A 26,741-nucleotide genomic window follows, 5' to 3' on the forward strand; every position below is an offset into this window, starting at 1 on the left:
AAAACTTTCAAATATATCCACAGGAGATTATGAGTAGATAGATAAGGTGCCACCCGGCCTGTCATGATGCTGGCGTGAGCAACACACACACACACACACACACACACACACACACACCGCCAGGGGGCGCACTAAAACCGAGACAGAACTATAAGCGCGTGCTTCAAGAATGCACCCGGGAATACACTGACAGACCCTTATAGGAACTAACGCCTTAACGTGAGAGCGCGTGCTGGACTTTTCTGCTCGTGAACAGAGGGCAAAGCTTTTTCCAAATCTGACCGCACACTATTTTTCACCCAAACCGAGATTAGCTCTGCCTGTGAAACCTGTCAGACTGCTCACGGAAACACGCCGGTGTCGCGGGAGCTCGCGCTGCACTGCTCATCAATCAGCGTAGGCTTGAAACCTGCACGCGCACCTTTTTCCCCATACAGTCGCGGATTGCAAGCTAGAAAAACAACAACAAAAAGTTGGCAAACTGAAACTCGTCCAAAAGCAGGAGGAGGAAAAGAAGGAAGTGTAAAGAAACGAGAATGCTGTTGGTTTTGGAAGTGTTTAGGAGCTGTGTAAGCGACACTTCAGCTGCTGTTCGGCGTCAACGCTGTCAATAACAACAGCAACAACAACTGTGATTTGAGAATATTCACAGAGCCGGTTTGGAGGAAGGATGCGTACTCAGATTTTTTTGTATGTGCTCTGAAGACATTTAAATCGGATGTTAGGTGAAGGTTTTTTGGGGGGCGGAGAATACAACCTGAGCCTGCAGGAGCGGAGAGAGAGAGAGAGAGAGAGAGAGAGAGAGAGAGAGACTGACTGACTGACTGACTGACTGTCATCGCTCATGGATATCTTGCTTTCATGCACTGGTATTTTTTAATTCAGTTCCACGCATTGGACAGTAATTTTTGGTGGCATGCACGCTGACTGAAATGTCGAAGAGAAAGAGCAAAATGTGAGCCCGAGACCTTTACACACACACACACACACACACACACGCACGTGCAGAGCTGCGCTCTCGTGTCCATCCCCTATCCTCAGGTAGCCTCTTAATTCAGATCTGATTACACACACCTTACGTTTCTGTGACAATGATGAGCACCGGTCCCAGCATCGTGTACGAGTGGCTGAAAACGCTCCAGCTCTGCCAGTATGTCGAAGCGTTTGTGGATAACGGCTACGACGACCTGGAAGTTTGTAAACAGATCGGCGACCCCGACCTGGACGCCATCGGCGTGTTCGTACCGCACCACCGACAACGGATTCACGACGCCGTGACAAGACTCAAAGACGAGGACAAGCAGGCGGCTTCGGGGCTTTATTTCACCTTAGAGCCGCTGATCCCGAGCCTTCGGGGATCCAGGTCTTGGACGGATCAAATTGGAATGACGTGCACGGGGTCACACCGGAACCTGACCCTCCGGAACCGGGAGCTTGTAGTCTACCCGAAACTGAAGCTGAAGATCATGATCAGGGATAAACTCGTTAGGGACGGGATTAATCTTGCTAAACCTCCGTATTCTAACAAGGTAAGTCTTCTTTTTTCCTGAAGTTTGCCAGTCATGTCTATGATCAAGTTTGCACACACTTTCAGCTAACAAAATTAATCAATTGATTTTTGCTAGAAGTGCAAGGAAATAGATAACTGCTCCAGGCAGCAAAGCAGTGAAAATTGCATGAATGTGCATGCTTTTAAAGGTGCAATAATTGATGACCTAAGACACTGGAGGTGAAGTGTGAACATAGACAGGAATGGTGGAATGGGTCAACGGGTAAAAAAAAAATTAAAAAATCTTTCATCAAACCCATCTAACTGTTAGAAATTACCTAATGCATCTGGTGTAGTTATGGTTTAGTCAGTTGTGGAGCCAGTTCCTAAGATGCCCATGTATAGCATGGTTTCTCTGTGGCTCAAAAACAAGTGTTAACAATGAGATAGTGGACATCACACCCATATGTGGTTCTACACCAAAGTGTTTCCACAAATTTGGAAGCACACAGTTGTGTAGAATGTCTTTGTAAGCTGTAGCATTAAAATTTTCCTTCACTGGAACAAAGGGGCCCAGCATGATGTTGCCCCTGAAGACATGAAGAGCTCCAGGGTTGGTGTAGAAGAACTTGAGAACCCAGACCTCTAGGATAGGTGGCAGTTACTTTAAAATATGATCATCAATGTATTGTCATCCAGTAGGATATTGATTTCTTTTGTCTTTTACTGAATTAATAAAAAAAAATAATGATGAAATGAATAATTCATGACTCTGGGATAAGGTTCGATAATAAGCAAAAAAGGCTAATGAGCAACTCCTGACTGAATAACAGTTACTTGAAGTGCGATTTCTCATGTTGCAGATGAATTTCCAACACACTATATAGTGTATCTGTCAGTTATAGCACTGGCATTGGTCCTGTGTGCTGTAAGCAGTTATTCAGAAATGATTTACAGTGTTTAGAATCTGGAGTAAAATTGCCAGGATGGTTGTGCTGCATTATAATTTCAGCTCCCAGGTGGCCCAGCTGTGAATTCTGCTTCCGATCACGCCAGAGACATGTTCTCATCAAAGTTGACTTGTAGGTGTAGTTTGGCAGCCAGATTCAGATGAGTTCATCGCTGTCTTTTCATGGTGCCATGAAGTGGCAAGTGTGAGCCAGTATTGGACCATTACTCATTTGCTATCATGAATGCATGATGATTTAATAACGTAGCACCTTTTTTTCCCCAACCATCTCGGACGAATCTAATATACACCATTCCAGCACGGTGTTTCCGTCTGTCTTTTTTGCTTGAGAAGTATCACTCATCTGGCACTTGGTTTGTACATATCCATTCAGGAAATAAAGTGATGTTTGAACAGGTTAGCCTCAAGACATGCTGGAATTTCTCCAGATGTCCAGACACTTCATCCATAGTGTATGTATGTCTGTCTTTCTGTATATTTATATAAACTTTTGTATGCATGCAGGTATAAATGCATCTGTTTTACTGTTGTACCATTAAATAACTAATATGTAACAGGTTTGGTAACACATGTTGACCATAAACATAGTAGACGCTGAAATGTGCTTCCAGTACACTCCCTAAGTTGAGCTGAGACATTACATCACAGACCACCGCCCAAATCAAAAATGGTGAGGGTGTAAAGCTGACCTGTTTGGCAGTGATTTTAGGAGACCTAAGTTGATCCACACTCTTTGTGTGCATGCTCATTATTTCTGATTGTTGTGGTTTGTCGGATGGTTGGAAGGCACCATGTGGATTATCACGATTAAATAGCACAGTAGGAGTAGCCTGGTCTCGAATCATTGTGTAACCTTAAACACAACTCACCACTATTTTACACACACGCACTTATTCTGCACGGATAGCGTTTGCTAAAGTTTCAGAATGCATTTTAATGTTAATAAATATAGTACGCAGCAAAGCAGGTAAACTGTGCTGTTACGTTGATTTATGGGGTGGAGAAGACGCACTGTGCAGTTATGTTCCCGTGTGTGTGTGTCTGTGTGTGTGTGTGTGTGTGTGTGAGAGAGAGAGAGAGAGAGAGAGAGAAATTATCAGTATCACTCCAGTTACTTAATCAGTAAATGAAATGTCAATGCTAAACTGTCACAAATGCAACAGACTTACATACAATATACAGCGACCTAAACCCCAGAAGATCAACTTTCTGTCCAAAATGATCTGCTGGCTGTAAATGCAAAACCTTTTACCTAAAAAAAACATGAGCTTTGTGTTTTTGTTGCTCATGTTCATGCAAAATAAGTATTATGTCATTCAAAACTGTGCAATGCAATGGCAGGTTACACAATCAAGGCATGTTTGTAGATATGGATTTTAATAAGTGCACAGTGTACAGAAAGTGTGATTGCTATTTTCATTAGCTTTCCTAAGAGTTATGCTTATTAGCATTATCTTTCTACGTCAGCTGCCTTTGAAGGAGTAGGGCTGCAACAGAGAAGAGTGGGTTTTAAACCAGATACCATTACACACCAGTATCAGTACTGCAGCAGCACTAATTGTTACCACTAAAGATTAAGATTAAACAGTAGACCCATTGAATTGTGACGGTGGTGGCTTAGTGGTTATGGATTACTGATAGGAAGATTGTGAGTTCGAATCCCAGGACCACCAAACTGACACTGCTGGGCCCTTGAGCAAGGCCCCTTAACCCTCATTTGTTCAGTTGTATAAAATTCTGGATAAGGGTCGTAAATGTAAATGGTGTCTCAAGCAGTTAAGGTTCTGGGTTGTTGATCAGAAGGTCAGGGTTCAAGCCCTGTATCAGGCTAAATCTGTGCAGTGAATTGAAGAATTTCACTGTGCTGTCTTCTTAAAGCTTTTCAAATGGGAAAATTAAGTCAGGATAGGAGAATGATCATTGATATGAGGAGAAGGGCTTTCTAGATGCTTGTAAAAGCAAGTCCATATTTAAAAGCAGTCTGGGATTCCTTTATAGCCTCTTTAATAGTATTATGATTCATTAAAACACTTCAATCATAAGAAGAAAAGTCATGAAAAAGTTACAAATAACGGAAAAAAACTTTTTTTCCTGCATCGTATTATCCAGCAACAGTTACAGCAACAACATTATCCAATCCACACTACACTGGTTTGAGAAAAAAGGTAGAAGAATATTGCACGAGACGGAAAGTGGGAGCCGAAATGTCCCACTTTTATTGTCATTTTCACGCCTCTCCTCCTAGAAATCCCCGAGCTGTTAGCAGTTTCCCCCAGATCTCTTTCTAATCCATTTCAGTTTGATGTCTGCTCCATCACATCTCTTCCCACCAGCCTCTTGTGGCACTGCTGCTGCTTTTTTACACACTGCCTTGTGGTCAGTAAGTGTACTTTTTTTTTTTTTACTTCCCCGAATCAGGTTTTATCATGCGTTTAATCCATATTTTCTCAGGATACTGCAAATGTAGCTATGGTTTTATATATGTATGTATATACCCAAATCGGGTTATGTTGTTAGCACATCTGTCTTTGTGATATCTAGTTTGTTACAATATCCAATTCTTTATTTTTTGTGAGCCTGTACCCATGATTGCTTCAGATTTCTGTTCTTGGCTGACTGGAGTGGCAGCTAATGTGGTCTGCTGTTGGAGGTCATTTGCCTCAAGGTTTGAAGTTCTGTTTGTTCTGAGATTTTTTTCTTGTTCAACACAGTGGTTTAATTGCTGTATCCTTCCTGTCAGCGTAAACCACTCTGGCCATGCTGATCTCTCTCTCTCTCTCTCTCTCTCTCTATCTCTATGAACTGCCACTTGAAGATTTCCTTTTTTAATTTGTTTGTTTTGAGCAACCTTCTATGTAAACTCGAGCGACAGTTATGTGTACAAGATCAGCAGTTTGTGAAATACTCAATCCAGCACATCTGGCAAGTCACCGAGTTCACCCCCCTCCATTCGGCTGTTTGATTAACCGTAGCTCTTGACCTATATTTGCATGATTCCATGTGTTGCACTGCTGCAGCATGATTGGCAAAGCAAGAATGATGACAGTTTAGGAAGTCTGTAGTCGGTATGAAGAGAAAAATGGATGGTGGATGAATGCATGGAGAAAACAAAGCAGAGGAACGAAACAAGAGCAAAGGGCAGAGAGGATTTCAGCGAAAAAATGTTTTTTTGGACATTGTTCAACAAATCTTGAAATCTCAGATAATTGCATTGTGCTGAAGCTTTCTCTTATCTTATATCTGCACTTGATAAAACTGTGGCATGTAATGCAATATAATGCGACATGTAATGCCACATGCAAATAAGCAACTGGAATTTTGCATCCTGCTGAAGCTCATTCACTAATTGAGGCCAACTCGCTGCTCATTTTGATGTTATGAAGTCTAATGCAAATTCCTATTCATATGCCAGCTTTGATCAGTAAGGGGTCTTGTCTGTATTTTATTATTTGATTAAATCCTCCCCTGTTAGATAATCCCTTTATAGAGTGGTGCGGAAATTCTGTGAAAATTTACAGCTGGCCTGGCGTGTAAAAACACGGATGTTTTATCAGCACTGTTTCTCTATCTTTGTGTTTTTTTCAGACTTATGTGTAATTGCAAAAGAAAAGGATTCTGAGCAGGTTTCCATGGCGACCTCTATACAAAGTATATTGCAATTATTGATGACTCATTGTGTTCTACTGAATGGCTTGGCAAAATTATTCAGGATCAGTTTGAATGATGGTTGCCTTACGTGCGTGTGTGTGTGTGTGTGTGTGTGGAGTAATGATGATGATGATGATGATGATGATGTTTACACTGAGTTTGTTGAAAAAGAGAGGTCAGCTGAAATAGAGGGTGAGCAGTTGTCATGGCAACGCCGGCATTCACTTTTAGACCAGGATGTTGACTCGGCTTAAAATGAGCCATGGAAAGATCATGAGTGAAATTTATTTCCAAGGTGCGCAAATCATCATATCAGTTTATTCAGAACATGTCTATGTACTGCACACACACACACACACACACACACACACACACACACACACACACACACACACGTACAACTGCCAACTGTCAGTTCTTAGGATTCTTTCTTGGTCTTTGTTTGTTTGTGTGTGTGTGTGTGTGTGTGTGTGTACTGGTGCTAGGATTTGGGTCAGTGTGTGCCTCTGGCTCTGTGAGAACACTCTACTCTAAATGACTCCATAATCTAGTCTGTAACTGTAGCTATTCATCGCCGTTTAACCCAACTGACCTTCATGACCTCGTCCCATTACAGACCTCATTTACACTTGTTCTGTTTTCTAGTTCGTGTAGAGTGTCACATTTCCTGTCTGGAAAATTTTTAAGTACAGAGAGCATACTGACCCCTTACCTTTTACTGTCACACTTAGTACAGCATCTCTCCAATTGGCAGGCTGCAACTGTAGCTGAAGTATTGCGTGTCCTTGATATGTTGGTCATCTCATAGTGAGAAGTGAGAAATCTGCAATTGTTCTGTGACGGCATGCAAATGTCAGATCAGACCATATAAACTTGTAATGAATATTAATTGAGGTAAGTGATATCCAAGTATAATTCTCTCTTGGTGCTCTGGCCGTCAGTCCTGTGGTCATCGCTCATGACCTTGCTCTGTATCACAGAGGAAAACCACATATCAGTATGCATGAAGCCGCATAACAAAATCTGTAATTCTAATTAGGAAACTTAATGAAGGGTGTCTGACAAAAGAGAATAGCTGGGGCTGGATGGCCCTTTTATTGTTTTTGATTTAATGTTAATTTGATATATAATTTAATATTTTATTTGGGAAGTTGTAGTGGCTCAGTGGTTAAAATCTCATGAGCACTAACTGCCACTGCTGGGCCCTTGAGCAAGGCCCTTAACCCTCGACTGCTCATGAGATAAATGTAATTTGCTCAGGATGAGGGCGTCTGCCCTTATCCTGATGTCTGCTGTAAATGTATTGTGTTTTATTTAGGTAAAAATGGCCAGCCAAGACAAGTTCTTTAATCTAGTTTTGGTCATTTCCATACTGAAATTCTAGTCAATAGTAAACCTGAGCCAAAGATCCTGAAATATTATAGAGATATACTAAATAACTAACTAAATAAATAAATATGTTTTTATAAATATCTAGAAATACTGAAAGAAAACCTCAAGACATTATTCAGGAAATTGAACCTTGGTTGTAACTGGATCCTCCAGCAGGATAATCAATTATCTATGCTCTTTAGAAAAAAGCAGAAAATCTTTGCTCATTGTTTCAGCTGAGATTTGAAGTTCTGTCCTTACGTTGCATGTAAAAGTCATTATCGAGTCTGGCTGATGTTTTTATTTTCTCTTGATAGGATTAACCAAGAGGTGACTGTGTGTCATGCTGAAACACAGCTCTATTTTAACACAGCATAAGGGTTTTGACATTATATTTTTCTCTCTCTACCAATGCTAGCAAGGATTTTCTTGTTAGCGTTGTTAGCACCTCTTGAATGGATTTTGCAGATTTTTGCAGCCGTTCAGGTTTCATCTGACATTCACTACTGAATCACACAGAGGACCGACTAACTGGGACGTATTGGACAAAAAGAACTTGCTAGCACATTGGACACATTTCATATCCACAGGCCACCAGTGTCTCCTGTGTAAAGGCACGTGATGACAGGATTCACAACAAATCATGTTTAAAGTGATCTGGAGTGTCACCGTTTTTTGTTTGTTTTTTTTCCTCAAAGGATTTGTTAAAGGATTGTGTTTATTGGCCTAGCACTGCAAAAATGACACCTAAATAAAAAAACAGAACTCAAAACGTTTATTTAGTGAGGAAACATGCTGTCTATGATGTCTATAATCTACAAGTCTCGCTTTTATTTCATGTACGTCACAGTTCATTTGCAGCAGCTTTAGCTTCGAGGACTAAAAGTATTCATTGTTTATGCTGGTATTTATGTCTTGAGCTGTTTTTTTTACCTCTTAAGTGTCTTTATTCCTACAGCAGAGATTTACTGTATAAATGAAATGTGCCATGTAGTCGTTTGGGATTCATCCATACACCGATACTCTCTGTGAAGATCGTCATGTGATGGCTATTAGGTGCTACTTTATAACAAAAACGATTTACTCATTTAGCTGACACTACAAAGGCAACCAACAATTGAGATCTGACCCAACTGAGCAGTTGAAGGTTACGGGATTTGCTCAAGGATCCAGCAGTGACAGATTAGTGATGTTAAGATGTGAATTTCTGATCAGTAGCCCAAAGCCTTAACTTCTGAGCAGCCACTTAGTGTAAGTGTAAGTTAAGCAGTTTCTCTTTAATTAAACATCTGTTACCAGTTTTCATGGAGAGGTTAGGGATCAGGGTTCATAATTAACAGAGGAAACATGATTTAACGAAGCAGTAGTCCAAGTTTAATGAGTTGTATCTGGGTTTTGGGTCGGACTGATCTTTAAACTGAGCTTCCGAGCGTGGGAATCCTCCCTTAAAGTAACTTGTAGGTTAGGTCTTTGGCTGTGAAATCACACACCTAGCCTTGAAGGACAGTGACATTGTGTGTCTTTGATAATAAACTGTACAACAAGCAATCGGTTACACCAATCAACATCTGTCAGTGCAGCAAGGTCAAAGAATTTATAAAGAAATTTGTTCATCTCTGTGAGGGACAGGTATACCACACTGCACATGCATGTCTCAAACTCTCAGTATCTTGAGCTGGTTTTTACATTAGGGAAATTTGTTCCAAGATCCACATCCAAGTTTAGCCTGCCGCTAATAGGGCAGGACAAACATGCTAATCAGCGCTATTAGACTGTCTTGTTAGCTTTCACGCAGCTGCAGGTCCTCTTTCCCATATTTCCCGTCAGGACAGATAATTGAGTTGCACTCATGGCTCTGGATAATTCAGAGAAAAAAAAAGTGATGTGAATGTACTAAATATTGCAGATAATAAAACCTAGTTAAAAGTGAACTTTGAGCATGGTGAATGTTCTAGATTTTTGGTGCATATAACAAAAGGTTACAAAACATGTAAGATGTTTTAAAATTGCTAATAAAATGATATAATTAATTCTAAAGGAGTCAGGCAGCCAATGGATATAGCTATAAAGCTATAATGGGCTAATATGACAGGTTTTGTTCATTATCTGCTTTAAATTAGCTATCTGGTGATCAATTAAATATCAAAAAATGTATTTAAGAAATAAGTCTTTCTCATTCTGGACTATAATTAATATTAATATATCTTCAGAGTGAAAGGTTTTGCTGCATCATCAGTCAACTCTGCTGAAATCGTTCTTCAGTTTGTTTATCTGGTCATGTTTTTTTCCATGCCAGTTTTGTCTTCAGTGGCATCTAAAGTATCTAATGTACAAAATGAAATCACTGATCACATTATTCACTGTGTGTTTACATGAAAATGAGGTTAGTAAACGCAGTGGCTGTTGATGCATTCAAATATTTTTTTCTTTCATATCAGAAACGGACGTACAAAAAATTTTCGCTTTATTTATTTTTTTTATTTAAGGCTTTATCAACATGAATGCTGAAGTCATCAGTCATGACCATGAGAATTACCATGAACATGCTCAAAAGAAGGAACCTTGCCAAATGAAATGGTTTTGGAATGAAAAAACCTTTTTTTTTCTTTAAATGAGCCATACAGTAAAATGCCATCATTTTCTGGGAAATTTTGAATCAAAGAAGCTGCTCCATCCAATCCAAGTTTTATGTAGTATCATAAAATATAGGTTCTCTTCATGAATTTATTCTTTTATTCGTTAGTTCCCGGAAAGTGTCCCAGTTATCACCACACACCAAATCCATGTCCTCATCCCTGAACCTCACATTTTCTGCCAGACCATTAAGGTGTAGAGTTTAATAAAGGTCTCATTTCCTGTCCTCTGTGTGGGCAATGGGCCAGGCCGCTGTTCTCTTCTCTATGCTGTCGAGTAGTGTTGTAAAAAGTGACCTTGTGTATTTTATTTCTGCAGAACTAATGTCCTTATGCTTATTAAAGGATCAGAGGGGAAATATCTCCAAGGATGCATAAAGCCAGTGCTTCACCTCTGAAGGAGGAACACTGGAGGAAGAAGAGCCCAGATCTTCAAATCCACTGCTGGTGTAGTGAGATCAGGCTGACGTGGTGATGGTGGTGGTGATGATGATGGGGCGTCTCCAGTGACGAGGACATTCTGAACTGCAGGATTTATTGACTAGCACAAAACCTTCTCAGCTCTGGTAAACCTGGTCACTCTAGTATTATGGGTGATTAAGAGGAAGTGTGCTCTGAGTTTTGCTGCCACTGTTGGGCCACTGAGCAAGGCTGTTAACACCTTACTGCTTCAGGGGCGCTGTATCATGGATGACCCTTCACTTTGACCCTGCATTCTGACCCCAGCCTCCAAAGTTTGGGATATGTGAAGGAAGAGTTTCTTTATATGTGACAAATAAATGCTTCTATTCTATTCTGATTTTTCCAGGTGAAGTTATCTGGAGTGAGTGAATGAGTGTGTGTGTGTGTGTGTGTGTGTGTGCCCTGCGATGGGTTGGCACTCTGTCCAGGGTGTATCCTGCCTTGATGCCCGATGACGCCTGATATGGGCACAGGCTCCCCGTGACCTGAGTATAGATCGGATAAGCGGTACAGACAATGAAATGAAATGGAAAAAAAGTTGTCTGGAGCTTGTTCTTCTTCTAGTTCAATGCCAAGCATCTAAATTTTCTGATCTTTTTTCTTTAGTGTTTTATAAAATATGATAAAACGCACTCACCATAATATACAGAATGTTTTTTTTTTGTTGTTGTTGTTGACAGATCGGTGGTGGGGGTGGTCTGTTTTATTTTAGCCCAAGCTTGGTGGCATGACTTCCTGTGAGGACCCTTGACATGGAATGCTTGGCTTGGGTCAATTCTTTGTAAGCAGCCATACATTTTCCATACGCTTTGTATTGGTCATATTGCTCATATTTTGGAGTGGCTGGAACGGATTATCTGCATTCACATTATTTCTTATGGGAAAATTCGTTACACAATACGAATTTTCACCTTAAGAACTTGCATCCAGAACAAATTCATTTCCTATGCTGAGGTTCCACTGTATTGTCAAATCACAATTTAACTAGGAAACATTTCCCCAAATGTCCCACCCATGACATAGTGATACTAAACAATGAGATTCCTTATGATGACTCTTAAGACCTGATGGACATTACACTTAAAAAAAAAATCTTGTGCTATACAACTTTAAATTTCCTTTAGATATGGTTACATGATAGTGTTAGAATAATAGCCAGTGCAAACTAGCGATCATGGACATAAAATAGTATTTAAAAGGTGAATAGTCTGCTTCCTCTTGTCTGGTAGGTAAGCCATGGCTGTGTTGTGTGCTTCCTGAAGCTTTCTCACAGTTAAATTTAATTGGTTGATTAGGGACCAGTCAGTGAGCTAGCATCAGCATTAGCTAGCATTGGAATTATGAAAACATACATTTTTTAATGGTTGTCAGAAAAAACGTCTCGTCCTTTCCTATAGACGCAGGATCTGACGATCGTCTGTTCATAATTAAGAAGTTACTCATCTGCTCCTTTTCAGCGGCTCTTTAATTTGTCTCTACAGCTGACCAGACGGTGGGCAAGAAGTAGAAATGATGCCGTAATGAAAGAACAGCTGCCTTTTAGCTGAGTGGTTGGGATTTTTCTAATTGCCACTACACAGTTCTGAAACCTGACTGTTTTTTAGTCATGACTGGCACAAAAGAATTCAGGAAAGTAGTCCGAGGAAGATTATTAAATCTCACTCTGTGTCATAGAAGAGTGTGTGTGTGTGAGATATTATTTTTCATAACATGCAGTCTGCTGAATATTTTCACAGGTAACAGGATAAAAGCTTTTGATTTATGTTCCATTTAATGTTGTCGTTCAGCATAACGAATTTATTGTGTTTTTATTTTATTTGATGCTGTTTATTGCCATGGAGCAATTCAGGGAGGAAGAGCGCAAAATCCCACTTCATTTGAACAAAATAACAGTGTGTGTGTGTGTGTGTGTGTGTGTGTGTGTGTCTATTTTGCATAATGCGCATGCAGCTGAACGTTAAGGAAAGCTCGTGTTTGTGTTTTTTACGGCATCATATTTGTAAGCGTTTGATTTGAGTCCCTTTTGATTTCATAATTCTATTTTTCTAAAATAAGAATTTTTTTTTGCTGTAGAACAGACCAGAGAGAGAGAGAGAGAGATCTATTTTAATAAAACAGATCATTGCCTTGCAGCACAGAGCTGTACAGCAACTTGATCAACATGTGATCTTGACTTTGAGAGGAAATCTCATTTAGCTAGCAGGGATTTAGAAATCTTTAGCTTTTAGACTGATTGTTTAACTCAGTTTATCATATTCTCATAATTAGCTGTCAAGAATGAGATGGTGGCATGTAGAAACAAATGACCATGTTGATGATGATGATCTTTAGGCTGGTCCATGTTCAGGGTCGCCACAGCGGATCATTTGGTCCACATGTTTTGATTTGGCACAGGTTTTACACTGGATGCTCTTCCTGATGTAACCCTCCCATTTAATCTAAGCTTGTTTTGTTCTCATTTAGGTCTCTTCCTGCCTGATTAGGTCTCTTTTTTGTCTGTTTTTGTCTCATTTTTGTTTCTTATTGTCTCATTCTGTGTGTTTGTTGCTTTTTCTCTCTTCTTGTCTGTTTTTGTCTCTTTTTTGTCACATTTTGTCTGTTTTAGTCTCATTTTAACTGTTTTGGTCTCAATTTCGTCTCTTCTTGTCTCATTTTGTGTTTTTGTCTTATTTTTGTTTATTTTTGTCACATTTTGTCTATTTTAGTCTCAATTTCATCTCTTCTTGTCTCATTTTGTGTTTTTGTCTTATTTTTGTTTATTTTTTTCACATTTTGTCAATTTTAGTCTCAATTTCGTCTCTTCTTGTCTCATTTTGTGTTTTTGTCTTTTGTCTCTCCTTGTCTGTTTCATCTCTTTATTGTATCATTTTGTTTGTTTTTATCTCTTTTTCCCTCATGTCTCAGTTAGTTTTTTTTGTCTGCTTTTGTCTCATTTTTGTCTCTTGTCTCATTTTGTGTTTTTGTCTCTTTTTGTCTCTTGTCTGTTTTGGTCTCATTTAAACTGTTTTGGTCTCAATTTTGTCCCTTGTCTCATTCTGAGTTTTTGTCTCGTTTTGTCTGATTTTGTCTCTTTTTTTGACAAGCACTGAGAGTTAACTCTTCAGCAGCTGGAGTTAGCTCCCTGCCCAGGAATTGAACCCGACCCACGGCAATTAGAGCACAGGATCCTGCTGCTGGATCACCAGGAGGCTGTAGAAACAAATGACCATGAAAAAATGCAGATATGAAAATGAGAGCAGAATTTTTTTATAAATTATTTTATACAGAATTTTATACTTTTACTGTACTTTTTTACTTTATACTGTTTTATAGATGTATATGGAGTAAACAGAATATAGAAGTATACAGTAAACAGAAGCAGTGATCTCTTTTTTTCTCATACACAGGTTTTTTTGTTGTTGTGTGTCTCTGCTGCTGTGCAAAATCAAGCAGAAACAAAAATCCTTGGATCAGTGTGTTTATAAACAAAATATACACATTAAAAAACCTGTCTGTCAGGTGTGTAGAACTGATTCACTGGTGACAGAAAAAAAACAAAATTTTTCATTTGTCAAAATTTGTCATAAAAAAAAAAATCACCCGAGCTTCGAGAACACGGTGCTGGATAAATTATACACTGATTATATTAATACCTGGTTTAAAACATTTGGTGCATCACAACCAGGATGCATTTTCACTCTGTTCAAATCTCCATGATGTTGAATTTCTGCAGCACTTCAGGTCTGTGCTTCATCTCGCTGCTCACACCTACAGAAAAATATCAGCTGTAACACACACACACACACCATACATTGTCCACATTATGAAATATTTTATGAATCAACTTGATGAATCATGACCTCAGATTTATCTTTACCATTTTAAATGTAAGTTCAATTTTAATAGCGAAGTTTTAGATTTATTCGTTTGACATTTTAAGCTTTAGAGATCTTTTTTTTATTCTTACTGTAAAGCTTTCTGGGCTGCAAAATAATTTGCATATATATTGCCTGTGTAAAGCGAGTCTCTGTAAAATAGAGTTACTCGCTGGACCACTCTGTATAAAACGTGTTAATAGAAACTCAGTTCAAAGAGTTAAGAGAATGAATCTGATCTGCAGAACAACTGAGAGGAGTTAGAGCTTTATCTCCCTCTAGTCTATTTTTAACCGAAGAAATGGGAGAGGGGAGAAAGAACGTTCTTGTTACAGTGGAACCTCAGCATGTGAATGCTCTCCCTTAAGAATTAAAATTTTGCAAGAAATTTGCATCGGCATACGAAGCATTTTTGGCATATGAACTAACCAAACCGAACTGAAAGCTGGCTAAGTTGCGCGTACGTCTGGGAGCCGTTCAACACTGCGTCAGTGGAAAGCCAAGCGAAGCCAACTGAAGGGAGTTTACAAACTTTACGATTTTTATTTTCAGTCAGTGAAAGCTGTTTGGAAAGAGTCAACCCACGATACCAATGTTGCCTTCGGCATGTGTTCAGGTGATTTTTCAGGCATTTTTTTGTTGACAGATTGGTGGCTTGGGTTGTCTGTTCTATTTTTAGCCCAAGCTTGGTGGCATGACTTCCTGTGAGGACCCTTGACATGGAATGCTTGGTTTGGGTCAGTTCTTTGTAAGCAGCCATACGGTTTATGTATGCTTCGTATTGGTCATATTGCTCATATTATTGGGTGGCTGGAACAAATCATCTGCATTTACATGATTTCTTATGGGAAAATTCATATCGCAATACAAATTTTCACCTTAGGAACTCGCCTCCAGATAGAATTAAATTTGGTTCCACTTATGAAAGCAGTAAATCGGAGAGTAAGTGAAGAGAAGATGATGGTGAGAGATTAATAACAAGATTGTTATCCAGGTGAAGTGTTGGGTTTGCCTCTGGATGAAAGCAACTGTATGATTTACAGGATTTAGCTTCCTGGTCACTGGGATCATAGTGGTGTAGGAGTATTCATGTAGAAACATAATGCTTGAGCTGCTGCCTCCTCTGAGTCCTTCTTAAATTAGCAGGAAGAATCTCTGCTGTGTGTCTGTGTGTGTGTGTTGCATGCCAACATTTGGGCTTGTCTGGCCAAATTATTTCTATTATTAAATTATTGTTAGCTGCTTTGTGAAGAGAAAAGTTAAAAAAAACAACAACTAGAAATTGTGGCATGTGTAAATGCCACATGTGTACTTTTTAACTTTACCCTCTTTAACAGGTATTACAGCTCTGAGTTTTTGTTTTTGCGTTTAATAAACCTTTAACTCTTCCTCGCAGAACGTGTTGAGTTCTTGAGCGATGTTGCACACACAGAATTTCAGTGATGTTCAGTCACCTGTACACATGAATGATGTATATATTCAGAGAAGTTGTGGACTTGTAGCTGTGAGAGTTCAGCTGGTAGTTGATTATAGTTAATTATGGATTTTGAGGTCTATTTTGAAAGCCATTCTCTTTTCAGCTTCAGTTTCTTGACTGACCCACTAACGTTTGCTTCAAGAAATTGCTGAAATTTACCGAAAACTTTTCCTCTGCGACATTTCCTGTGCATTTGCAAGCATAATAACCTCATCCCACACTTATCTTTTTTTTCCAGATACACTATATTGCCAAAAGTATTCGCTCACCCATCCAAATAATCAGAATCAGGTGTTCCAATCACTTCCATGGCCACAGGTGTATAAAATCAAGCACCTAGGCATGCAGACTGTTTTTACAAACATTTGTGAGAGAATGGGTCGCTCTCAGGAGCTCAGTGAATTCCAGCGTGGAACTGTGATAGGATGCCACCTGTGCAACAAATCCAGTCGTGAAATTTCCTCGCTCCTAAATATTCCACAGTCAACTGTCAGCTGTATTATAAGAACGTGGAAGTGTTTGGGAACGACAGCAACTCAGCCACGAAGTGGTAGGCCACGTAAACTGACGGAGCGGGGTCAGCGGATGCTGAGGCGCATAGTGCGAAGAGGTCGCCAACTTTCTGCAGAGTCAATCGCTACAGACCTCCAAACTTCATGTGGCCTTCAGATTAGCTGAAGAACAGTGCGCAGAGAGCTTCATGGAATGGGTTTCCATGGCCGAGCAGCTGCATCCAAGCCATACATCACCAAGTGCAATGCAAAGCGTCAGATGCAGTGGTGTAAAGCACGCCGCCACTGGACTCTAGAGCAGTGGAGACGCGTTCTCTGGAGTGACGAATCGCGCTTCTCCATCTGGCAATCTGATGGACAAGTCTGGGTTTGGCGGTTGCCAGGAGAACGGTACTTGTCTGACTGCATTGTGCCAAGTGTAAAGTTTGGTGGAGGGGGGATTATGGTGTGGGGTTGTTTTTCAGGAGCTGGGCTTGGCCCCTTAGTTCCAGTGAAAGGAACTCTGAGTGCTTCAGCATACCAAGACATTTTGGACAATTCCATGCTCCCAACTTTGTGGGAACAGTTTGGAGCTGGCCCCTTCCTCTTCCAACATGACTGTGCACCAGTGCACAAAGCAAGGTCCATAAAGACATGGATGACAGAGTCTGGTGTGGATGAACTTGACTGGCCTGCACAGAGTCCTGACCTCAACCCGATAGAACACCTTTGGGATGAATTAGAGCGGAGACTGAGAGCCAGGCCTTCTCGTCCAACATCAGTGTGTGACCTCACAAATGCGCTTCTGGAAGAATGGTCAAAAATTCCCATAAACACACTCCTAAACCTTGTGGACAGCCTTCCCAGAAGAATTGAAGCTGTTATAGCTGCAAAGGGTGGACCGACGTCATATTGAACCCTATGGATTAGGAATGGGATGTCACTTAAGTTCATATGTGAGTCAAGGCAGGTGAGCGAATACTTTTGGCAATATAGTGTATACCTCATGATCAGAATTTCATTTTTATTCATTTCCTCAGTCCACAATTTCCAAAATGTCTTTTTTAGATAAGGCATTGACTCGTATGATTTGGTCACAGGTCAGCTTTCCTTCTGATGACTCTTCCATGCACCTTCTTGTTGTTTCAGCAGTGCTGCACCACTCCTTTGTTAGCTAAACCTTCCTTCCGGTCCTTAATGTCATTTGAGGATCTGCTTTGTTTTCTTGGCAGTACAATCTGAATGTTTTAGGCTTAAATTAAGCTGATTTTTAAACTGTGCTGCAGCTTGAGTCCAAGTGCAGTTATTTCCCTCTCAGTGTTCAGTGGTCACTTGATTCTGTTGAATCCCTGTACAGAGAACACATATGTATGAAGACATTTCTGTATATTTGGTGTTATTATGCACTATAAGTCACATTCCCGTGCCACTCATGGTACTCGTGTGTTGTGGAAACTAATGATGATGTCATCAGCTAAACCACGCACATAGGTCACTTTACCTCCTGAACAAGACCTGGGTTCGAGTCATGCTCATATTCACACGAGTTCCAATGCAACCGAACTCGCAGGGTTTTCTGAGTTCAGACCATCTTTGTGATAGTGTGTGTGTGTGTGTGTGTGTGTTGGTGTGTTTATACATGTTCCTCTGTTTCATACACAATCTCAAACTAATGAACATTGAGCTGTTTCTCCTCTTGACTGTTTATAGCAGTGCTTTGAGGATAAACTGTAGACACACTTGACTTGTGGTTGTTTAAAACCTCTGACAGACTTTCAAAAATATTTGCAAATATCGTCAAGGCTGCATTTCTTTAGATGATACATATTTAAGTGTGTGTATGTATTTTCACTGTGAGTCACACCGAGTACTCCTTCTATGATTTACTTGCTCATGGACTACATTAAACCTCTCTTTACCACACCCTTGCGAAGTCTTGCCGTTCCTGATGTTTGAGATTCAGAGATAAACATACCCTGTACCTGTGAATGTTTTCTCCCTGATATCTGAGTATGAGGTGTGGTTAATGTTTGGGTGAGTGAGTCAACCTGAATTTATTAAAAACCTCTCCATTCAAACCCTGAGGATATAATCAAGATAAAATGGTGATAGACAGATGTTTAACCAACTGGAACAGCAAACCGATAGTGGTAGCTACTAGGGATGCAACAATACAGTTAACCCACGGTTCAATACGTACCGTGGTTTTTAGCCACGGTTTTCGGTTCGGTTCACATGGCTTGGCAAATTAAAGGTTTTTTTCCATTATTCTTTGCTTAGGTGACAGGAACAGTAAGATGTTAAGAGGGAAGAAAATGATTTTAGTTGCAATTCTCTTTATTTTACTTAAATGCAAAAATCAACTTGTACACATTCATAGTGTACTGAAAATAGTAAGATATGAACTTTAGCACTTGTATGACTTTATTACAGGGGACGGGTTTGGAGTACCACATCCCACATCACCAAAGCCCACATCACAGATCACAGAAACGGCTGCAAATCTTTAGCAATTATTATATTATAATTATTTTTTGTGTCTCTTGGAACCAGTAGAGTATGAATGCTGGAAGGAATCAGCTAGGGGACTGTTGCTTTTTGAATGCCTCTGTTACCTGCTCTGCCATCCTGCTTCCACACAGTGATATCTCTGGGTGATGGAGCTGCAGATGTGAGGTCATGTTGGAAGTATCTCCATAGGCGTAGCTAACCCGTGTGTAACACTGCTTCAACACAGTCATTTTTTTGTTTAGCATTTTTGTTTCATTGCCATCATAGTCCACAACAAATCCGAAATGTTCCCACACCACAGATCTGAAAGACAGCACTGTTTCCTCGTATTTCTGTCTCACTTCACCGCTGTCCAGGGTTAGAGTGAAATCTGACACCAGCATCGCAAGCATGGTCACCGCCCCTAACTTTAGCGCTCACTGATTGGATATTTACTCGCGGGGAGGCATCTGTCTCAGCGCATAGACATACAGTACAGGCAAACACAAACAGGCGGTTCAGAGAGTAATAAAACACATGGTTATTATTGTTTTAAGGAAAAGAGGACGTACCGAATGGTTCAGTATTATACTGAGTATTGTGGGATCCCTAGTAGCTTCTAGTTACCACTTAAAAATATGCCAGAAGAGCTGTCTTTATCTCCCAATTAACTTGTGAATGCGCAATCAACACATGAAACCAGATTGGTTTGCTTAGGTGTTTGGAACTGGAAGCTCTGCCCAGTTCCTCAATTTTTTGTTACAGAATGTTTAAAGTTGTAAAAGTAACGTAAAAAAAAAAAAACTGTCAGTCTGTTTAACTTGACTAACATTAGGCATGTAACATGTTTGTTTGGGATTAGCCAATTAGCCGAACAAATGATGACAATTTTGACTTACAAATGTTACAAATCTGTATTTATAAATAAATGGTGATGATAATGAGAAAGTGATTAAATACACAGTTTTTATTGGTTGGTTATTGGCTCTGGATGATAAAATCGTTTATCATCGTTCAAACGTTTATTCTTTTATCTCCATTGGAGTTTGTGATTATAATATAGAAACAAAAATCTCCAGGATAAACAGAAATGTTCAGATTCTGAGCAAAACTCCCGACAGACAGCACTACAGCTCTCCACTGTTTTTATCATTGTCAGTCTGTGCTATTCTGCTGAGTGCATGGCTTTGTGGGTTTGTGCAAATGACTGTATTGAGCGTCTCTTTGTTAGCAAAGAGCTTATCTCAGCAGGAAGCCTTGTTAGCCATGTCGCTAGTATTAGCAGCAGCTCACTTGTACGTTTGTGTGCATTTTGCATTCGTCCTTATGATCAGACGTGATGGTTTTTGCGCTGACATGTCTTCATGAATCTTTTCTTTCATTTTCCTCTCTCAAATCCCCTCTTTTTTGCGTGCTGCCTGTTGAACACAGGAAGTGGTAGCACATCAATTCAGGTGGAGTTGCATCTCACTACCAGCTCACTGGCTAAACAATCTGCTGGACAGAATCGAAGCACTGGTTGGAGCACATCAATTTCCAGACTCTGGCCCAATTTATTTCGTGTTATTTATTTGATGGAAAAATATATACAGATGCAAATGTCTGAGCATTAAGTTTCCAACCAAACCTAATTATTTTTTGCGAATAACTTTCTAAAAGACATATATTTGGGTTATATTGGGTTATATATAATATACATACATATACACACTATATTGCCAAAAGTATTCGCTCACCTGCCTTGACTCGCATATGAACTTAAGTGACATCCCATTCCTAATCCATAGGGTTCAATATGACGTCGGTCCACCCTTTGCAGCTATAACAGCTTCAACTCTTCTGGGAAGGCTGTCCACAAGGTTTAGGAGTGTGTTTATGGGAATTTTTGACCATTCTTCCAGAAGCGCATTTGTGAGGTCACACACTGATGTTGGACGAGAAGGCCTGGCTCTCAGTCTCCGCTCTAATTCATCCCAAAGGTGTTCTATCGGGTTGAGGTCAGGACTCTGTGCAGGCCAGTCAAGTTCATCCACACCAGACTCTCTCATCCATGTCTTTATGGACCTTGCTTTGTGCACTGGTGCACAGTCATGTTGGAAGAGGAAGGGGCCAGCTCCAAACTGTTCCCACAAAGTTGGGAGCATGGAATTGTCCAAAATGTCTTGGTATGCTGAAGCATTCAGAGTTCCTTTCACTGGAACTAAGGGGCCAAGCCCAGCTCCTGAAAAACAACCCCACACCATAATCCCCCCTCCACCAAACTTTACACTTGGCACAATGCAGTCAGACAAGTACCGTTCTCCTGGCAACCGCCAAACCCAGACTCATCCATCAGATTGCCAGATGGAGAAGCGCAATTCGTCACTCCAGAGAACGCGTCTCCACTGCTCTAGAGTCCAGTGGCGGCGTGCTTTACACCACTGCATCTGACGCTTTGCATTGCACTTGGTGATGTATGGCTTGGATGCAGCTGCTCGGCCATGGAAACCCATTCCATGAAGCTCTCTGCGCACTGTTCTTCAGCTAATCTGAAGGCCACATGAAGTTTGGAGGTCTGTAGCGATTGACTCTGCAGAAAGTTGGCGACCTCTTCGCACTATGCGCCTCAGCATCCGCTGACCCCGCTCCGTCAGTTTACATGGCCTACCACTTCGTGGCTGAGTTGCTGTCGTTCCCAAACACTTCCACGTTCTTATAATACAGCTGACAGTTGACTGTGGAATATTTAGGAGCGAGGAAATTTCACAACTGGATTTGTTGCACAGGTGGCATCCTATCACAGTTCCATGCTGGAATTCACTGAGCTCCTGAGAGCGACCCATTCTTTCACAAATGTTTGTAAAAACAGTCTGCATGCCTAGGTGCTTGATTTTATATACCTGTGGCCATGGAAGTGATTGGAACACCTGATTCTGATTATTTGGATGGGTGAGCAAATACTTTTGGCAATATAGTGTGTGTGTGTGTGTGTATATATATATATATATATATATATATATATATATATATATATATATATATATATATATATATTGGTTTGCTCAGGTTTCGTGGAGATTTTTGCTACTGTGTACATTAAAAAGTACTCGATGAAAGAGAAGCTTTCAAGCTTCCAACATCATCCCAAGGATGCAGTCTGGTCATTGTTGCTGATGCAGGTATTGCTGTGTGTGTGTGTGTGTGTGCTGCCTGGTCAGCAGAAGTGAGCAGACATTAATCTTCCTTTGTTTAATGGCACTATGCAGAACCACCGTCACACAAATCAGACCTCACCTAGACTCACTGAGAACATTTGTTACATTGCCAAGGTTAAGAGGCTGAAAAGACACGGTGGCTTCTCTCTCCGTCTCTCTCTCTCGAAGTGTGGGAGAGACACAGAGGGCATGATGCACCTGTGAAATTCTCTCAAATGCACATAACATACATTGCTGGACCTTATAGCGGACCAATACCTTGGGGTATGTCTACAACTCTTTGTAGTTTGGAGCCAAAAAATTAAATTGTACAAGTTTTGTTTCAGAATTCAGGTTTGGTCCGTGAACAAATACACACACTTTGTTTACAGATGTTTCCAGGTGCGGTGAAAGCAAGCCGTACATCATTGCCATGTAGATGTTCAGCCTGGTCTGCCCCGATTGCATCCTCTCTGGAAAGACATTCATTTCTTACACGCACGGTAAACAAATAATGGCTCTCCTAGCAGAACAAAAAGCAATATCTCACTTCATAAATCACCCGCACACAAAGAGCACTCGTACAGATAAAGAAATAACATCAGCCCTGTTCAAATGTCTTCTGGTTAGTTTGTGAAGCAGCAGCCATATGAACGTAGGCACTTTGTGGTACTCTATGCCTTTACAAGGGGACACTATACAAAGTTTGGCGGTCAAATAAACCCAGGGTGTAATTACACGATTCTGAAGCAGGGGGCTGTGACCTCGCAAAGGAGTCCAGGAGCGAAAACGCTGATAAGGCTGACATTTTTTTATTGGGTAATGGCGCTATGAAGAGCATCAGCCAGAAACAGAAAGGAACGTGGGTGAAGGATTGGGTGACTGCAGACTCGAAGATCGTGCTGTGGTTCATTCTTAAGAATAGGTCATTTTTATGTGTTGGTGTTCTGGGTTTAGTTGGGTTGTAAGGGTCAGTCTCTGGGCTGGTGGAAATGGTTTTGTGGATTAGATCTGACCGTAGCGTGGTGATGGTGTGATGGTGGAGGTTTGAGTCGGCACACAGACAACTGAATTTAAATAGAGTGCTGATTGTTGGAGGAGTTAAAAGTCCTTTAGGTGGCTGAATCTATTTTTGTGATTATAAAAATTATACACTGTGATTATTTTCTCTCTCTCTCTTCCCTTTCTCTTTCTCTCTCTCTCTTCCCACTCTCTCTCTCTCTCTCTCTCTCTCTCTCTCTCTCTCTTTCTCCCCCTCTTGCTCTCTTGCCCTCTCTCTCTCTCTTGCCCTTTCTCTCTCTCTCTTGCCCTTTCTCTCTCTCTCTCTCTCTCTCTCTCTCTCTCTCTCTCTTGCCCACTCTCTCTCTCTCTCTCTCTCTCTCTCTCTCTCGCCCTCTCTCTCTCTCGCCTGCCCCCCTCTCTTGCCCACTCTCTCTCTCTTTTGCAGTATCCACTAATCTCTGCTATAGATGTAGAATTTTCCACAGCTTTAGATTACTGGTTGTGATAGAGGGCCATCAGTATTGTGCATATTATCAGTAAACTAAATGTAACACTTTAACAAACTAAGCCAAACTGAGCAAAATCTTTCCACCATGTGCTTGCGAGCACAGCACAGGTGATTGCATTTCCAGTGATGGCAACAATTCTCCATAACATGGCTGATCTCACAGCACTGAACTGATGACCAAAAGGCAGAACGCCTCCTCTGAATGGGATCACCTCTTCTTTCCACATCCCACTCTGTCACACACCTTTACCACACCTTTACCTTTTCACTGAAATCATTCTCTGTTGCTTGTGTTTTTTTTAATCTTCAGTAGCTCTTTCTGCACCTTTGTGGTATTCAGCCTGACTGGACAGAAGCTTCTACACAACCAAAGCAGCCATAATCCCACATATTAGCTTTAATAAGAAGAGAATCAAAGGCCCAGAGTTAGGCTAGGAGGAATACCACATTAAAGAGAATTACAGCACGATGAAGTGCCATAATGGGATTTTTAATGACAAAATACATCTAAAATTTTACTGGGGGTATGGGGGGGTGTACAAGTGGTAAATTAGCCAACAGCACTTACTTTGCTAAACCTCTGCATGCTTCTAGGTTTAGATGAAAAAGTGTATTGTGTATTGTAAAAGTCTGCTATATAATTCATTATTAATAAGCTGTATACACAGTTTTTCAGGCTGGATCATGACCTACAACATTATCGCAAATGTTTTAAATCAGTTTAAAGTTATGGAACAGAGCATCCCGGCTAAATTTCCTGCTGAAGAAAATATATTTTTGTTTGGGATCCTTAAAAGGACCCTTAAAAAATTCTCTCAGCCGATAAAAACCTTCACTCTACAACTAACCAGCTAGCTAACATTGCGTTTGTAATGTTTACAAATAAGTAGTATTAATACAGGGGCTGTTATGTTCTTCAGCATTTCTTCATCCATTGATTTATTTTTCAACATAACAACCAGTTGAATTATTTTAAAATTCTATTTCTGTATTTAAGAAACAAAAAAACTAAAAATCAACTACTTCTATTACAAGCGTTATTAACTAACAGGTCACTCTCTGTTTTACTGAAATGTGTTAGATAATTGGACCCAGAATGTGATTACTATCCACTGGAGTGTTTTGACTTGCGATCTTTTAGCAATCCTATTCTAATTTATCTGCTTTAGCTGATTTAGAGCTGAAAAATCATACGTGACGCAAAATTCAGAATGGCAACTTGATGTCTCGACATATGAGAGATATTAAAAGTGCATGCTAAGAGAATTAAACAATGTAGAATTTATTTTTAAAAAATGGTTTAACTACATGTTATTTTTACTACTGTGGCTCAATTTAATTTAATTTAATTGTGTAGAGCTTTTAACAGTGGACATTGTCTCAAAGCAGCTTTACAGAAGTATAGAAACATAGAGAAAAAAATGATAAAGTTTAAAGTTATGTTACTATATATCTCTAACATTTATCTCTAATGAGGAGCCTGAGACTACGGTGATGAGGAAAAACTCTGAGATTATATGAGGAAGAAACCTTGAGAGGAACCAGGCTCAGAAGGGAACCTCATCCTCATCTGGGTGACACTGGACTGTAAATAATGTAAATGTTGATAATGTCCTTTCTACAACAGCAACCAAGAGCTCCTGAGGAACTAATAGGTCAGTGCAGTTACTGAGTTCATTATAGACTTGTCTGATATAATGGCAGTTCAGAGACAGTGGGATGGTTTCCAAGTGGTTCTATCCACAGCGGTCTGCTGGATCATGGGCTGTCCAGCAGATTTGATATAATAAAATGTTTGCTTTTAGACACTTTGGTCTTTTTCATCCTGTACAAACTACTGAATTCTTAGCATTGTTTCTCCACCCTTATCCTCACTCTCAGTGCTGTGAGGTAAATGAACCTTCCTGCTGTGATTCAGTGCACTGTGTTAAACTTTAGCCAGCTAAATGTGCTTAACTTTATAACCCAGGACTGGAAAAGTACAAGCTAATCTTTTAATTTTGCCTGAACTTGCCCCAAGCATGTGAGAATGTTGTTTTTTTCAACAGAGCATGTCTGATTTTTATTGTTTGAAGAAGAAAACCTTGAAAGACTTCTTGACATTTCAGAAAGAGCTTTGTCTTAAAATATTCTTCTAGTATATAAATAACCTGGAACAATGCATAGTTTAAGCCAGATCCTCAGCATGAGTGTTTTATGTCGCTGCCTTAAGGTCCAGAGTGCTTGTGTATGTTGTCAGTTATTTTAGAGATGCCATCACATCACTGTGTCAAGTGTCCAGTACGACCCGTGAGGAAATAAAAATCAGTCTGTGCTTCATGAAAAGAAATCAAATCTGAATGAGAGCCCAAGCACACGTCCAAGATCATCAGTCATTTATTAGTGGTAAAAGGGATGAAGCTAGATGCAGAATTTTTGTGATGCTGATCCTGGAGATCAGCCTGTGTAAAGCTCTGAATGGTCAGAGTCTTTGATCTAAATAATAATTCAAGAGAGTTAAAAGACTGGTTAATTGGTCACTTACGATGAATTGTTCACAAGAAAATGTGACGTTTCTTTGTTTCCCATCCTTTCTTCCTTGTAGCTACTGTTCATTTCAAAATTTTCCTCTTTAAAGTCTTTCCCTGATGAAACATAATCATTATCTAAATTCCTGACAATTCAGGAAATAAAAGACAAAAGTGTTTTCCTTTTAATAAAAAAAAAAACCAAAAAGAAAGACAGAAAGAAAAAGCCTGTAGTACAGCAGACAGAGGGCAGAGACGGATGTGTTAGAAGTGATAGATGCGCTCGTGTGAAGGTTGTTGAACATCTTCAGCACATCATCAGTCAAACACATCTCTGTGGAGCTGCTATGCTGATTCCAGTGTTTTAACAGAAAGAAGAAAAACATGACAAATGGATGACGACAGCATGCTCAATGAAAACTCTGTTAGCAAAAGCCTAATGATGTTTTCTTCATTGATGTAAGGGAGGGATGAGGTTCTCATGGGCTCCAGTCACTGAGGCAGAACAGGGTGTGGGTGTGTGTGTGTGTGTGTGTGTGTGTTAGAGGAAATACAAAGATTCAACCAGTCAGAGCTGGTGGACTGTGATCTCCATCATATCTATATAAGCCCGGTGAGGTCGGGCATGTGACAGATTAATAATAGTCCGGGAAACGGTTTCTTTTA

The 26,741-nt window shown here is 40.2% G+C and overlaps 1 protein-coding gene across 5 annotated transcripts in view; it reads left to right on the plus strand.

Moving 5' to 3' along the window:
- Positions 1 to 213: 213 nt before the first annotated feature.
- Positions 214 to 26,741, plus strand: part of sash1a (SAM and SH3 domain containing 1a) — a 330,459-nt gene continuing 303,931 nt past the window's right edge. For 3 of the 5 annotated variants that reach the window (XM_058393605.1, XM_058393606.1, XM_058393607.1), the window contains exon 1: positions 214 to 1,529. In XM_058393605.1, coding sequence (XP_058249588.1) covers positions 1,092 to 1,529 — 438 coding nt within the window. In that variant the 5' untranslated portion in view covers positions 214 to 1,091. The remainder of the gene's footprint in view (positions 1,530 to 26,741) is intronic. The other 2 variants (XM_058393611.1, XM_058393610.1) reach the window with 2 other exon arrangements.

Source organism: Hemibagrus wyckioides, linkage group LG06 (genome assembly GCF_019097595.1).
Source record: "Hemibagrus wyckioides isolate EC202008001 linkage group LG06, SWU_Hwy_1.0, whole genome shotgun sequence".
NCBI lineage: Eukaryota > Metazoa > Chordata > Actinopteri > Siluriformes > Bagridae > Hemibagrus > Hemibagrus wyckioides.